The following is a 17,101-nucleotide window of genomic DNA, read 5'->3' on the forward strand; positions in this document are numbered from 1 at the left end:
AAGCTTTTTTACATGATTTGACAGTTACTTTATTTGTCATTTCCTCCATATAAAGAAATTAAGCATTTAGCCACCCATCTGCATTAAGCTGCAAACTGAATCTCCCATCTGTACAATACAGCGAAAGTGCTTGAAAATGCAGATCTGTTATCCAGTCAAAAATGTCTGTTTTCCAGTGATAAGTTATCTCCGAGTTCAGCAATCAGCCATTGTCCTCTCGTGTAAAATTGTCTTAATAATTGTCTCACAGTTGTGCCAGAGAAGGTTTTCAGGACAGTATGTGCGGTATGTGATCTGACTATGATACACTGGTGAAAAGTGTATTTTATGGTTTCCACATAAAGCACAGTTGGGATAGGTATAGCAGTATGTAAGTGTTTGTCGGTTTCTTAAGCTGTGTGCAGGCAGTTTGTGCTCAGTGTGAATCATGAGATTGTTAAACGTACCACAGAAACATCTTCCACAAAGCAGCTCTTGTGTGATCTGATCTGTGGCAACACTATTCCCACTGTTTTTGTTGCATTTATATTTTATGGTTTCCAATATTAAGAGAGTCTATGTTTCAGCCTGATTCTTGAGAAGCTTTAAAGTGAACTTACCGTACTGAGAAATGTCATTTTAGGTGTCGTGCTGAGTAGATTAAGTTGCTGCCAATGTGTGAAAATGACCCCTAATAACCATGATTTTGTGACTTTTAAACAAGCATTAATAAATGAATGTTATTAATGCCCTAGAAAGAGCAGCAGGGAGATATTTCACTGTAATCAGTGTAAGTTCCTCCATGTGAGAAGTGCAAAGGGAGAGCAGAGAGATATTAAAGATGTGAATGGTGGAATTTTGCATAGACTGGGACGATGGCCTCAGTTTAATGTTAAAGATCAAATCCCAGGATCAAATCTTATCTTTTCATGCCAGAGCTGATGATAGAAGAGAGGAATTTGAGAGTGATACAGGATTCTGTCCCTGACAGCAGACCATGAATTGTACAAATTGCGGGTAAAAATTGAAAGGCATAGCTTGGTTTTTAAACCTGAGCCCTGCAACCATACCGAGGCAGTGCGGGAAATGCCATAATGTGATTAAACACAGAGCTTTGGGAGGCTTTGAAGAAAAAAAGTCTAATCTATCTACTGTGCAAAAAGCAAAAGGACACCCTTTTGAAATGGGGAAAAATTCTCCCCATATCATCTATTTCATGAACATAAAAGATGCGTGAGATTCGTGAGCTTCTATGTATTTCTTGAAGGAGAGCAGTTTCTCAGGCCACCTTTGTGCACATCTGCTGTAATTGCTTTGTAACAATAGGTTGAGATACACTGCTGAGTTCACATTTGTTAGATTAATTATGGAAATTCTCCATGCAGAACCCTCCTGTTTATTAAAACAGATGTATGACACACACTTCCTCTTGATTATTTAATAGAATTAAAAACTCAGGTGGAATGCACAATGGCTTTAAACATAGCAGACAGATGCAGTCACATCTAATGCTAAACCCCACAAGCAAGACTGTCTGATTTGTTTATTTTGCTCTTGAGCCTCAGTTCAGCCAGTATGACAAACACAGATATTCCTTAATGTCACTGTTCCTGAAACTAATCAAGGCTCAGTCTCATCATAATTATGTCGTGACGTTTGCCCTTTTCTCGGATTTAACCATGACACAGTTTGAGTAAATACGTTTATAAGTAAGCCCGTTCTTTGGCTGTATTACCGAAAGCAAAAGGTGCATGCTGATTGAATTTGCACAGGTAGAAAGCAGTGAAGAGCAGCATTTATTTGCTGAGACAAAAGGCTGCAAATCTCATTTTCCTCCCCATTCTGCTCTGTGGAGAGGCATTCACAGGCAGAAGATCAGTCACTGTCGGGGGACATACAGGTTGTCAATTGATAATGAAGCACAGTGCTAAGGGCCTTTAGGTTCTCGCTGTCCTAATTACACTGAGCGAGGACTCTCCACCCTTGTGTTAACATTTGATTTATTTCCTCTGCCTTGTTAGAAAGGACCAGTGTTAATTGTTTTCACAGATGAGTGTCAAAGTCGAAGAATCAAGCCTCATTAATTAGGGGTTGGACTATTTACATGTTGTGTCTTGTCAAATGTCATTGAAGGCTGTGTTGTGGGTCAAACTAACACCGAGGTCAGCAGAGATAAGTCAGAGGGATGAACATTTTGTTCGGTTTTCATTATTAAATCTGCCGCATTGTCTCTACATAATGCGTACCTGTATTGTCCCAGGTGAAAACTTCAACAAATAAATAAGTAAATACATATATTTACACAAATCCAGTCATTTAGAACTATATATGCAATCTTAACTCAAGGTACAAGACTAGCTTTTTCCACGGCTTTCAACCACATCTCAATGCCTTTCTCAGCAGACAGAGCTCAGTTCTCATCACACGTTTCATCACTGTAATTTGTCACCACACATTTACAAATCACATTTCAGAAATTGATGATAAACCGAAGGTGCCGCTTCAAGTCTCGCAGTCATGCACCATTTATTAGCACTAATATGCTAAAGTGCTGCTGCAGGCAGCGTAACATTTAACCACTTGAAATTAGTGCCAGTCTTTGAAGCAACGAGTCTTTTACTTCACACAGAACTAAAGAAAAACAGGCTGCCGCGAGCATAAGCTAGCTAATGAACTCTAACTCTATAAAACTTTGAAAACTCCCGATATGCTCACTGACATTGGACCAAACACTACATCCTTTGTCGGTGTAAGATAGTTAGCCAGTTTAAGCTGGTTAGCGAGGCATGCTAACATTTGCATCTTATGTTAGAGCAGATAAACACACAGTTTAATCAGTCCTTTTTGTTTTTGTGTTTTTGGTTTTTGACTGTTGATAAAAAGAGAAACCATGTCAGCCTATAGAGTAACAGTCTTTCTACAGCTCCATGAACAGCTACATGTGAGGAAATCTGGCAGAGCCGCTGTGCCTTGTTACGACTGACTGAACAATCGCTGCTCAGGGGAGGGGATTAGCAAATGGTCAATTAACCTTCACTTCCATTGGAATTATTTATAGTATTTTACCAAAAGTTAATTCCACAGATCTAATGACAGCGTTTAGGTTTTATAATAAAACTCAATAGTATGACCCAAAGCCTCAGTCAGGAGAAATTGGGAATAGCATTTCTTTAGAAACCATATTTTCAGGAGCAGCATTAGAAAGTGTGAAGAGCAGCATAACCCTGAGATAACTTTATCAATGGTTTCCTTCCTCATGGTGAGCTGAGCACACACACATCTGTCCAGTAGATAAACAGCTGCACACAGTGTGCTGGGCTATGACTGAATTCACTCTCTATCATTTATTTAGTTATTTACTTTGGATATCTAATGCACTAAGAACTACACTGACATTCTTACATGGCATGTTCTTGCAGTTCATTGGTTAAAAAAAAAAATCACCCTTTTAATGAATATACTGTAAAGAGTCAAAGTTTTACATGGCTTCTCATAAGTGAAGGCTTATTTTTCTAATACATTTGACTGAAATTAATCCACTGATTGCTTTACATTTATGGTCCAGTGTGGAGCGATTTGTCATGTGGGATTGCTAACAAAACAGTCAATTACTGAGATAGGCGGGTCTCTGACTCTGCCTTTGTGGGGAAAGACTCAAGCAAGAAAAGGAGAAGTATTGGATCCCCTGAACAACTTAATCCCTGACATAATCCCTAACTTTAATTTAGTCAAATTCATGTTCACAAAAATAAAACCACACAGGAACCAGAACTGTTTGAATCAGCATTACCCGTCAGGAGAGGGAGAGTGTGCACAAGTGCCTTAAATGTAATTTCTTTTGTGTTGCTGCTCTCGATGCCTTTCGCACTGATGTGTCTGCTTTTGTGCCACAAAGCATTACCAAAAGCAGCCACACCTAAAGCAAGATGATATTACTTTATTGTTACAGGCAGACATGGAGGAATAATGTGCTGTTGAGAGCGCGTCTGGCATAAACCAGCTTCATTGAAGCTTTCGACACATTTTATTCTGCTGATTTGGAACACAATCGATCTCTTAAAGGAACTGAACACGTGTATGTGTCGTGGCAGAGTTTGATTTGAAAATGCAAGCTCGGAAAGGATTAGAAGAGATTAGATCATGATGAAACAAAAACGTAAGCACTTTAGACTCCACTAAATCTTTAAATGAGCAAGATCCAACAATTACAACAGCAGACAATAGCTCGGTTCACTGTTCTGCACACTTTGGCCTTATTCCAGTAGAGGTGTTATTCAGGTTAAACTGTTTGCATGAACCCTTGCCCCCCTGAGAATGATGATCCCTGCTGTCATGAATAAACCATTTAACAGAATATTATGTGAAGTACTTTCCTCTCAGTTCACACAAGGGTGTAGGTTTGGTTTCAGAGTGGGGAGGACCCAGTGGGTTTTGCAGTTTCATTTAGATACATTTATGTCAATCTAGCAAATAGCAAATTCTAATGGAATTGGTGATTTCCATAATAATGGTAGCAGCATGAAAATTAGATTTAAGAATTGTTGCATAATTTGCTGCTTTATAATTGAACTAACCAATAACAACGTTTAGTTTTCTTGAAAGAAATCTGGTAGTTTACAGTCCCAAAAAAGATAGGAAAGCCTGAGAGCACTCTGCTCTGCTCCTAAAGCTTAATTGCTCCAAGTGCACGGTCGTAATTGAAAGCAACTGATGAGAGTTTTAACATTTTGGTCAACTCCCCTCTTCTCTCATCTGGGTCTTTGTCAGCTGGACTGGAAATTTTTATGTTTAGAGAGGTTTTAAGAGGGACTCAACTGAAACTGTAAATGTGAGCTGGACAAAAATAGGATTTTGGAAAGTGAAGCGGACATGTAATATCCCCAGTGGAAATTACAACCTTGAGCCCTCCAGCAATGAAAAGATGAAAAGGTGCAGCGACCCTCTCGGTTTCTTAGCACATGGGAAAGAACTGATGATGGTGAATTGATGATATTATGTGAACGTTGGGTGGTTCATGAAAAGGGTGAGCTGTCTTCATGCCACAGTAACCAGCTTAATATTAGAATATGTGACATTAGAAGCTTCCCTCTGACTGAGAAGCTTCTGGGAAGTGAAGAGGTGCTTTCTTCTGTAATACCTACTTGAAAACAAACCTGGTTACGTGCATAACTGGTTTGAGTCCTGTGTGGATGTAAACAGTCGCTAACTGGATTAACAGACCGGGGAGGGAAATGGTCTCAAGCTCAACACACAGATTAGCTATAGGATTAGCCTTTACACTGCAGACATTTCAAAACTATATCTTGATATTTTGCTGTCAGTTATGTGATGTTACATTATTGTGAAGTCATACTGTCCAGAATGATCCTTCCTCTAAGTGCAATATGAAATGTATAAATACAAAAGAGAGTAATGTATAGGTGTTTTACCTGTTTTTCAGTCACACAGATGAGGGCCTTTTATTTATTTTTATGTGATTACCAGCACTTACGTACAGGTGGCCATGTTGGAGGAGAGGCATTCTGCAAAGCATTCACACAGCTGTGCATAAATTTAGGAAGTCTGCACTGTGTTGCATACTGTTTATCCATTGTTATTGACCATGACTGTACTTGAACTTGATGGCTATTTGTGCTTGTTTCTTGAGTAGCTACTTATCAGTAGCTGAGATCCATATTGCAGTTTAAGGTGTCCATTAGGCTGCACTCATGAGATGTGTTCCCCTGCAAACCTTAATCAATAATCTCTACTGGACATAAATTTTTCCTGTTTCCTTTCCTATTATGGACACAAAGTCACGGGCCTTGGCTGTGGATTATTGATATGTTTTTACATTAATTTCTAAGCAGTTGGAATGGGCAGAGATGATGAGACAAGTCGACCTTAATGTTTACTGCGGGTTTCCTCACAGGGCTACGATGACGGGTATGGTGGAGAATATGATGATGAGAGTTACGAAGCCTACGAGGATAACTACAGCAATCAGTCAAAGAGGTGAGGTTCACACACACAAACACCTAAATGGAGCATAAACAAACAAGCTTTTTTTCAATCACCATCTGTCGACTGTTAACTTAATACAGTGTGCAAATCCCTGCTGTATGTTTCAGCATTATGTTCATTAAGAAGTTAAGAACTCCACTAAAATGGCTCTGTTTACCCACAACATTTAGCCTGAACCATGATTTAATATGTGTGATCTGATAAACGATAAGTATGGTGATTTTTCTTATCATCAGCAAATCCCATGAAAAGACCAAAACTAACAATGAACAGATCCTAATAAGAAGTGGATCTAAAGCCTGATATATCCAGTTTCTCTGTACCACTCGAGTTAATCCCACATACACCATCTTGCTGCCGTAAACACTCACTGGAGCACCAAATGTGTATTGATCCACAGCTGAAAATAGTCCCCAACAAATGCATGATTTACTCCTGTTTGAGGAACATTTGGTAAAAATGACATTGCCCCTTTCTTTTAGAAAACGTGTCCATTTGTGATGAGAAAATAGATTTTTGTGTGACTTGTTTTTAAAGCTCTTTGTCTTCAGGAGGAACCAATGGGCTTGGGGCTGAGTGACACAGTGTGGAGAACGTTGAAAGTACTGAAAGGCGGAGTAACACATTGTTGGTTTTGTTCATGGTATTTGATGATAATAAGAACTATGTAGAATAATGCCAACCTTCTGTATACTTTAAACATATTTCCCTCACAAAGCATTTCTTTGCCTGTCCTTATTGTACGGCTTGTTCTTTATTTTGACTGATGTTTCCTTTCTGTCTGATTTAGCATTTCGGAATATTATGAGTACGGGCATGGAACCAGTGATGAATCCTACAACAGCTATGGTAAGTACAGCTTATTTTGGGCTTAGCAGAACTTTGTTTTTGTGAGCCGATCATCATTGATCCAAATATCAGTCACACTCTTTTTCTTGTCTCATCCCTTCTGTCCCCACTGTAATCGTCTGTAGTGTATTAGAAAAAATCCACAGGAAATTATTTGGCAACTTGACAGTTGATAAATCATTTAAATCCTTTTTCAAGCAAAATTACCAAATATTGTCTGATTCTGGCATCGCAGCTGTGACAATTTGCATTGCTTTGCATTGCACTTGGGTTGTTGGTCAGACAGACAAGCAATCTGAAGTTGTCAGTGAGTTTAAGGAAATTGTTTTGTTTTGTTTTTTGGTTTGGCTTTTGTTTTTTCCACTCTTTTCTGACATTTATGGACCATTTATGTGAAAATAATTGGTAGGTTTTTCCAAAATGAAAATAATTGTTAGTTACAGCTCGACACTGTAGGAAAGTCAAGCATTTTAAAATATCTAGTAGCAACAATACAGTTACTGCTGCAGCCATTTCCTGTCACAGCAGCCTTCAGTGTGTGATAACAATCCTTCTGCTGAAATGTTTCCCAGTTTTATCCTTGTACCTGACTTTAAGACAGTCATATTTCACAAGCAATGTCCCTCTATTGTTAAAGGTAATTGCTCAAATATGTCGGCACAATGCAGGATTTTAAAAACAATTTTTCTAAGAAACATCCATGAATCTTATTTGAATTCATTCCTGTCAAGAAAGAAGTCTTGGCCACAAACACCTGGATGCTGCTTCTCTGATTTTAAAAGATGTTTTACAGCAGAGAAACAAAGGAAAAAGCCTCGTGGTTCCAGCCCACTTCTAATCATCCTCACCCAGGGAGCCGCTCCTGCATGCATCACCCCTCCTACCTTCCTGGCTACAAGCTGCATTTGACTAGAACAGTAAATGTGCCAGTGGAAGCTCAGGGGGCTCACCAATGCCCGTTGTAAAGGTGGAGTGTTTGCCTTTTGGATATGTGCCTTCATTGGCTCATTCCAGAAAAGCTGTTACTATCGGCTGAGTAACTTTGGCTGTGCGCAGACACACACACACACAAAAAAAATCTTGTATCTCCAGAGCAGCAACTGTTTAGGAAACTGCTTTTTTTTTACAAGCTTTCATGAGCAAAAGCATTTCCCCCAAACCATCAATTAAACCATGTAAAGCGTCAATTAAGGCAAAAAATGTTAAAATCACCAAAAGTAGAATTACAAGGTTGACACAGGATGGCGGCAGTAAGCTGGTTGCCACAGCGGGTTTGCAGGCTCATTCATTTTCAGCACAATGAATTGTGCACTGGGGTGTTGAGGTCGGACCAAACCAAAACCAAGGGGGCAATGATTTGATTTTCTGCTCCATAAACACTTTCTTATTTGGAAGCAGAGCAATGTGCTATGCAGCAGCAGCGGTGGCCATCTTTATGTAATTTGGCGCTGTGGAAGGAGCTGCTGACAGTCAGATCTCAGTATTGGTCCAACAGAGGGCAAAGAGCTTATGAAATTAATTTTCTGTGGCGAGACGCTTCTGTAGCACCTGGGACAGAATTTGCTCGCATGAATTTTTTTGTGTTTGGTTAAATGGATTGTGAGAGGATAGTGTACGATACCTGAGCACATGACCCTTCCAGCACAGTGAATGCAGCGGCTTTCTACAACCTGTGTTTGACTGTCTTTTGCAGAGGAGGAGTGGGTGACCACCCGTCCCAGTCTCAAAGCCCCAGTTTTACGGCTGACAAGAGGGGGCTACAGAAAACATCCCTATGGTAGATACTGAAGGTGCTCCAGATATGTGACCTCCAATTTCAAACTATTTCTATATTTTATAAATTCCTCATAAAATGTTGTAACATTTGCTTTTTTTTTTTTTTTTTTTGTTATTCGTCTCCTTCAGAAATTGAAATAAAGCATAACCCCATAAAGCAGATATATCCTCAAACTTTAACATCATTGCAGTTTTCAGATTTCTTTTTTATTCATAAAGGACAGAGACATTTTTGGACAAATACAGAGAGGAAATGAAAAGAGAAACTCATCCATGTACAGGACAGTTGTTCTTAAAATTGGCTGTTTAAATGCCTTTCATTGCACCTCTATACCCCCCAAAAAACAGTTATTTCTGTTCTGACGCTAAACTGCTGATTGTTTCTCGTAAGTTACATCTCATATTTTGACAAATGAGTTTCCATTTATTGCCTTTAATGCAGTCATTATCAAGGTTTACTCATAGTGTATTTTTGCCTCTCAAGGTGCTCACTATATCAGATTAGGCAAACACAGAGTCAGCATTTCTTGCCGTTGGACACCGACCAATCACAGCTGTGCTCTGTCACAACTCTCTTGAAGTGGACGCTGTAGGTGCCTTCACTGTTCCCCCTCACAGCACCAACAACATCCCTCCTCTTCTCCTTCATTATGTGTACAGTCCTCTGTGCTGCTGTGGGTCAGCGTCACAGAGCACATCGTCAAAGTTGTCTGGGAAAGAGAAAACGTCTTATTGTCAGGGCATCGCAAGACATCCCATGTCAGTTGTCTTCCACTATCACTTACTAAAAGACACACGAGACAAGCAGAAGTCTGTGTTTTCTCTCATTTTAGTTGCCCATGCAGTTACCTGAGTACACTAGCATTTCTTTAGAGTGAAACTTCTTCCAAGATGACTTAACAGGCTGGAAGAGTCTTCAACCAGTCAGAGCTGCAGAGCAAATGTGATGCTGCACTTCAAATTTAGAATAATCTTTTCTCACCCTTCATCACCCTCCTCCACAGTTCACTGTCTGGTCTGACTGTGAGCTCACTCTGGTTTAAGTGGATCTTTACTGACTAATACATAAACCCTAAAACTTAATGTGAGATTTAGACCAACCTCTTCAAGACACATTTTTTTCCACAAATGTGTTCATCACTTTTGCTCAGTAAAAATAAATAAAAACGAATAAGTAATGGCAGTTTTGTGGTTAATTTGTCTCTTGACACTTCTGCAGATTAGTGTTGGTCTGCAGAGGCTTCACTTCCTGTTTGACTCCAGCTGTGGATTTAGCATGTTGTATGAATTGCAAAAATCTTTCTTGTGGTAACAGACAGAGAAACATGTGCTGCTCTCAACATAAATAACCTGATAAAACTCTGTTAAAGGCAACAGATGGAAACCTTTTCCAGAACTGAAGACCTGTTCAGAAATCTAAATTAAGTTTCCCCATAACTGATATATGAAACTGTGACGACTTCATGGTAAACGTTCTTGGGGTTGACACCGCAGTCTAAAGTTAGACCAAGTCATATTGTGATTTAAATGATATAAGATGTGAGATCGTAATCGTGCAAAAAAAAAAAGAAAAAAAAAGAAAAAAAATGTTTGGATTGAAAGCAATCAGCAATATCCAGTGTGTGATTTATAATGCGTGCTTTGTTTTGTGTGTAATCTGTATTTGTACATAAAGCATTTAATAAAAACAACATAAACCTGAACACGGTGTGTAAGACTCTCTAAATAGGTGGCGATGGAGCTATAAATTGGGATCTTTTTCTGCAGTCTGGAAACATAACTGACAGCGAGCTTTTTTAACACGTGCTTTCAGGTAACAGCTAACTCGCTTCATAAAGAAAGTCCGCCAACCTGTCTCCAAATGGCACATGTTTTAAATAAATTATATTCCTCCTCAATCGTCCTTGAATCTTTGATCACTTCCTTACTTAGAAACTAATACATTTCTTTTCTTAATCCATTCTCTGAAGTTTTACATCATTAAACAGACACTGATTGACTCTGAGAATGATATGGAGTTAAAAGAGGTAAGAAGTCCTCATATATTATCATAATAGTGTCTCAGATACGCTGAGCGTTTGAAGCTGGCTCGTGAAGAGTATAATGAACCATACAGGTTGTAGATATTCACCCTCTTATAGTATGTTATTGCTGAATGAAACAGTGCGCTCAGTGTGCAGTGTCTTTATCTGCGACTCATCAATGTCTCTGCTAACCTCTTTCTGCATTTCTGTCATTTAACCTGAGAAAGCTGCATATGCACTGTAACTGTCCGTGCTTTAAACGTCAAAGCTGAAGTCCATTTAGCCATTTGAACTCTCTTCTGTGATTAGTACACCTGAACGCCTGGCTCTCATTAAGAGTGTAGATCACGGGACTGAAAGGAAGACTAAACACTAAGCAGGTAACCCGAATAACAATAATGCCAAATTTAATCGTCAAATGCTAACTTCCACTTAAAAAAAAGTAAACCTGCCCTGTTTAACGCCAAATAAATGCCTGTTGAATTAAAATGCCTTCATATCTCAAACTAAATAATCCATAAGGAATTCAGCTAAACTGTGCTAAAAGAAATAACACGTTTTAATAAAAGACGCTAAAATAATGTCCGGAAAACTAAAAATCACATCAGTGATCTAAATAAATTTCCAAAATTTGCTCAAAACTCCTCATAAAATTTCACAATATTTATAACTGGTTTACTTTTTTCACAGTGATGGAAAGTAGTGACTGTTCTGTGCCACAGTTTGCATGCAGTCTGTCAGTCTGTCGCTCGTCATTGATCGTGGATTGACATGTTCTTTATCGTACCTTCTTTTTCCCTGTAGATAAACACACAATTGTGTGATTTGGTCAAAGCAGAGAGGGAGGTAACAGGTGAGTGGATATTTTCACATTTTAACATTGAAATGAGACATGATTAGCAGAAACCCAGCAGGTGTAGCTCATTTGGCCCCCTTGATTGACTTTGCTTTAAAGGCTTTAAATTCTGACTTCAACACTTTGAAACTTCCCCTGTGTTAATGAGCCCCTGTTTGTCTTCATGCTAAATCGATTTGCAGCTGAACTTGTCCATTTATGTTTTGTGATTGAGTGTAATATTTTCTCATGGCTCACTCTGTGTGCACACTGTTACAGGATTGAAATATAGTTTCCATCTCGCTGCACATTCTCATGAATCCACCATTAAAGCTCATTTACATCAACCACAAGTGCTCCAGTGTGCAGTCTTTATAACTCTGACACCTCATTAAAAACGCAACAAAGCATGTAGACATGTAATTAAAATAATGGAAACAAAAGGGATAAAGGAAACAAAATCTTACTAAAACTGCGAAGTGATCAATGAATCATTTGATTTGTAGAACAGTAGAGTACGACATGAGGCTGGTGGAAAAGAAATATGTGCAGTGTGGTTCAGTAAGAATTATACATACTGAATGTAGAAAAACAAACTGAAGATCATTTATTAAACACATATATTTACTCTACCTACATACCATTACGTGCCTTCTTCTCTGTCAAACAAATGTGATTTTTTCATTTCTTCTGCACCCATTATTTGCATCTTTCCTCATTGCTGCTTCTGTAATGAATCCAATTTGTGTGTATGTTTCTCTCAACCTTTATAGCCGTGCAAATACAGCCGCACTTAATCCCTACGGACAGATACCTGCTGACCTATTCATAATTCATGCTCTTCTTCTCTCCAAAGGTGCAGTTCTTTTTGAAAATGTACTCAAAGGCATAACACCGTAATTGCACACTTGTACTGATAATACATAACAAGATTTATGAACAAAGCTGACCCAGAAGTGCACCATACTGCATTAACAGTTGTTTGTATTGCTGCTATAGGTATAGTTCTCCTGTGAGGCTGTGAAAAGTTATGATTTTCCTTTTTTTGCATGCACAGAAATGTCATTATATTTCAGTTTTCTTATCCTGTAATATAGCACATTTGTTATTTATTAGCAGAAAACCCACCAAGTTGTCATCAGTCTTAATGGACTGTGGTTGTGACTGCAAAGCATATTAATAGGATTGATCGAGACAGGCAAGACAACTGTCAGAGCTTAAGTCATTTCTTTTCAAACCAACTAAATACCATCTGATCTGTTTTCATCAAATGAAACACATGAACACTACAAATGTGGAGTTTAGGACATTTGTTGGAGCAGCTTGTTAGAGGAGGCTTTACTGAATTTAATGCTTCACTTAGTGACGAGAAATATTTAATCAAGAACAAAGAGTCGGTCAATAGTCAGTCGCAAACTTTAGCTAACATTTTACAGTCTCAAGAGGCACCGTGTGTGCTTTGAAGTTATTCTGAGCTCGTGAAACAAAAGAGATCGCTTTCTGCAAAAGAAACACTATTTTAATTAATGAACAAGTTCAGGAGGAACAATCTGTTTTTGGCTGAAACAACATAGCTCGAGATTTAATGAAAGAACTTTCATCAAAAGTTTCTGAAACAAATGCAGCATTTAAACTGGGATAACAGCATGGCACTTTCCATTTGTCTCCACTCGTCTTTTTCATATATATTATATAACAATGGGCCAGTTGCCTGAACGGCGTACAGCACATTTCTAAAAAAAAAAAATAATAAAAAACCATTTGCCTCTGCTTTCCCTGCAACATGGTTGCCAAATAATAGCTATACATTGTTGCTGAAATCCTACTGTGCTGCAGTGCTCTTCAGTTGTACAATTACTAGACAGCCTCATTGCTATATAGTCTAACTCTGCAGTACTGCAACATGACTCATGCTCCCTTTGCCTTTTTGCAAAAAAGCATTTTCCACTTGTACTTGTGCTTCCTTCCAGAGCGGCAGGCACAGGAATCTGCTCCCAGAGGACTGAAGATTGTACTCAGACATGTTCGGGGCCTGTCATCAGTCAGGAAAGTATAGCTTGGTACGTCTTTCAAGTTGGTCTCCATAAAGCATCTAACTATCAAGCTGTCGACAGTTTTCCTTAGTACCGAGCTGGAAAGATTGGTTGATGAGGTGACATGAAGAAAAAATACTGTGTCAACTTAATGCAAAATTAACAAGATGTCTTCGCTCCGTGAATAGATCACATCGTCACACAGTGTATTTTTCAAGGCTGATTTCTCAGGATACCTTATTATCTGTAGATCAGCAATGAGCTACATCGGTAGTATTAAATAAATCTGAAGAAAACACCAGGCTTAAAGAAAACGTTTCAGGAATCATTGCATTTTCTGTCCAAAGCTCTGTGACTTGCTTCTTAAAACTCATCTCTCGTGTTTATTTGCACCTATGAGCTGGAAGTGATCAGTGCTGCTGGAAACTCTGTGTATGCCAGTGATGTTCATGCAGCCGTTGCCAGAAGCACTCTCAGATCCATTTTCATAACGAGCCCACCGCCAGCTCGTAACCAGCCAAGAGCTGAAATCCCAAAGCTTGCCACGGATGTTGATGCTTTTCTGAAAGTGAATGCCACTGATAAAACTCTCACATTCGGATTACAAATGGATTTCAAAAAAAGAGTCATTACTCATTGTATATTTTTCTTGTTTTGCACAAAGAATGGAGTCTGAGGTGCTTAAAGACTTTGCAGCTGTCTTCACATCTCTGTGCCATTAGTCCACACATGGATCCACAGTGATTCTTGTCCATTAGGCAGTGGTGGGCTGCAGCCCCAGGCCTAATAAAAAACAGGCAGCTGTTTATTTTGTTGGTCTGCCAAGTTTATCACCTTTGGCAACATTGTTTATGCAGCCACAACCGTCTTAATAGAATTCACATCAGTCCATTTGGTGAAACTGCTTATGCATCTGTTCCTGCAAAAAAATAAAGATAAATTCTGTTTACATTTTATGTATTCCACACAGAGATAAATCTGGAGCTGGACAGGAAAGACGATGGAGCACAAAACATGATGGCAAATGACTCACAGGTAAGGAGGTGAATGTGTGTCACAGCTGTCACTTTTCACTATTAGAATAACCAGCATGTAACTCATCTTGTATTTGCAGCTGGTTTACTTTGTATTTGAAATGATTGTTTCGATATTTTTCAGCCTGAATCGTACTGTTTTTATGAATATACTCGAGAGCTCTGCTGGAAAGGCTTTTGTTGTTGAGTCCAGTTTGGACAAAGAAATCCAAGATTTTAAAACTTACCAAACAAATGAACTTCATTTCTTTTGGACTACCTGAATGGCTTAATAGCTGTGCTAGCTGGTCATTTTTCAGATCATACTGTAAACAAAGCTGATTCACACAGATCAAACCTGACAATACCTCAGTGTGGAAGCCACTCTTAATGGATTTTTGGATGCAATATCTGTTAATGGCAGCATTCATTGTGGCCCTCACGTAACTGCTTTGGACTTCAGCATCAGGATTGTTTGAAGGCATACCTCTCTGGATTCTCAGGAAGTTATTTCCAGCAGAGCTCACTTTCACTATTTCTACATTAATGGTGGTGACAAACCAGGTTGAAACAAGACTTGAGAGTCAATAGATGATAACTGCTGTAGTTGGGCACAGCGGAGCTTTGAGCTAAATGCTAATGCTAGCACAGAAACGTGGTCACAGTGACAAAGCTGACATGTTGATGTGCAGCAATAATAATACTTACCGTGTTCAGCAACTTATTTTTTCATGTTAGCATGCTAACATTTGCAAATTTGTATTGTACAAAGTACAGCTGAGGCTTGTTATAGCAGTGATATGTGCAAAGTGTAGATAACATTGTCAAAAAAAGCTGTTTTATTCAAGAGTTAGGCAAGAAGATCAACACCACATACACGTCTGGGTGGTATCAGTGTTCTCATCAAACTCTCAGCAAGAAACAATATGAATATGAACAAGAATAGTTCTACATTTTTCCCAAAATGCAGTGCACTAAATCTTGCTCTCTTAGCATTGTCACTTACTTCTAATGAGACAAGAAAAGCAGACAAATGTTGTATAAATATGTATGATTGAAAGTAGAGGTTGCACAACTCGAGTTGCCACCGACACATTCTGCAGTCATGTAATGATACCATCTGCTTCTGGGTTCAGACTGGCTGAGAGAGAGACAACCTCAGATCTGTAACGCGCTGCGGCCTCCTCGCTAATTCAGTCAACGGCTGTGTGAACAAATAAATGATGGCTGCATGCTCTTTGTTGCCAAGTCTCATGCATAGTGCCTTATTTTCTCGAATGATTGCACCTATTTGTTCTTAACAAGACGATAAAAGCTCATTTGAAAAGGTTGAGGTGAGAGTGAGGAGGTCTATCTCCTTCCATCTCCATCTCAAGGACGAGCTGATTGTCTCTGGCTAAAAGCTGCATCTCCATACAGAACGTCACCCTGGGTGTCAGATGCGTGTTGACAGATTATAACTGGGGGATTCATAAAGAGACAGCCAGTGGATCGAGGGGAATTACCGCACTGCATTTGATGTGCACCCAGCCAAAATGTCAGACTCAGGGCTCAAAGGCTCGCTGCATATACAAACCACCACACACCAAGGACACAATGTCATTTGTCATACATCCTCAGAATCAATTCAGATAGATAACCACATGCACATCACATGAATAGCTCTATATTATAATATAGAATGAATTTGGACATTTTGGCAAATACAAAATAAGAGTTAGATGAGATCAATCAACCACCACTCTCATATCTGTCCTTTTAAATATGGAGCTACAGCCTGGACACTGGTTAGCTTAATATATGGAAATAGTGAAGAAATAGATAATTAATAAATGACGCATAAAACCACAAATTGTTGATTTGGCACTTCTATTATGGAAGGATTAAACGAACAAGATATGAGTTAATTAATGAGCAGATTTTTTTTTTTTTTTTAAACACACAGCTAAGCTAGCTGTTTCCCTCTGTCTCCAGTCTTTAAGGAAAGGCACCATGTTTAACGCACAGACATGAGAGTGCTATAAATGTTCTCATCAAATTCTTGGCAGGAACACAAATCGGCATATTTGCCAAAATGTTCTACTATTCTTCTTGATATTTGCATTTATTTAGCTTTCTTTCTGTTGCTCTCAGTATACAGTGTATGTTTCTTCTTCCTTTTTTTGTGTTGCAGGTTGTTTTATGAAGACATCAACAAGTCATATTCCTGGTGGATAATAAAACTTTGAACTTGTGCTAAAGCATCCAAGTGTAATATTTCTTGACATGATAAAATGTCCTCAGGTTAGCAAATTTTCATTTCAACCAAAGTCTACACCAGGTGATCGTCCACGGTGTCCTCACAGCAGAAAAACCTCTTTAACTCGCCTCTGATGTTAGAAATGTGTTTTTGGCTCTGTTCAGTTTTATCATAGCAATATTTTATGTTATGACCTAAAGTAAAAACACTTAACAGTGGAAATATGTATGAAAATCTTAACTGCACCTATTTTATTCGTCATCTGGTGACTGCTGTCATTACCAACCTGAGTGCACGCTGTGTCTGTTCCCAGCTCACCAATAAATGGATCACTTAGTGCTGCCAACATG

General features: G+C 38.9%; 1 protein-coding gene across 2 annotated transcripts in view; it reads left to right on the plus strand.

Moving 5' to 3' along the window:
• Positions 1 to 17,101, plus strand: part of khdrbs2 (KH domain containing, RNA binding, signal transduction associated 2) — a 63,153-nt gene extending 46,052 nt beyond the window's left edge. The window contains exons 7-13 of one of the 2 annotated variants that reach the window (XR_013077835.1): positions 5,891 to 5,973; positions 6,773 to 6,831; positions 8,525 to 8,621; positions 11,436 to 11,484; positions 13,437 to 13,526; positions 14,470 to 14,534; positions 16,686 to 17,101. Coding sequence is in view for 1 of the 2 variants with exons in the window: in XM_076743965.1 (XP_076600080.1) it covers positions 5,891 to 5,973; positions 6,773 to 6,831; positions 8,525 to 8,619 (237 nt within the window). In the remaining variant the exon portion in view is untranslated. Of the gene's footprint in view, positions 1 to 5,890; positions 5,974 to 6,772; positions 6,832 to 8,524; positions 10,309 to 11,435; positions 11,485 to 13,436; positions 13,527 to 14,469; positions 14,535 to 16,685 lie in introns of those variants that run through there. The other variant, XM_076743965.1, reaches the window with a different exon arrangement.

This window comes from Chaetodon auriga, chromosome 11, assembly GCF_051107435.1.
Source record: "Chaetodon auriga isolate fChaAug3 chromosome 11, fChaAug3.hap1, whole genome shotgun sequence".
Lineage (NCBI taxonomy): Eukaryota > Metazoa > Chordata > Actinopteri > Chaetodontiformes > Chaetodontidae > Chaetodon > Chaetodon auriga.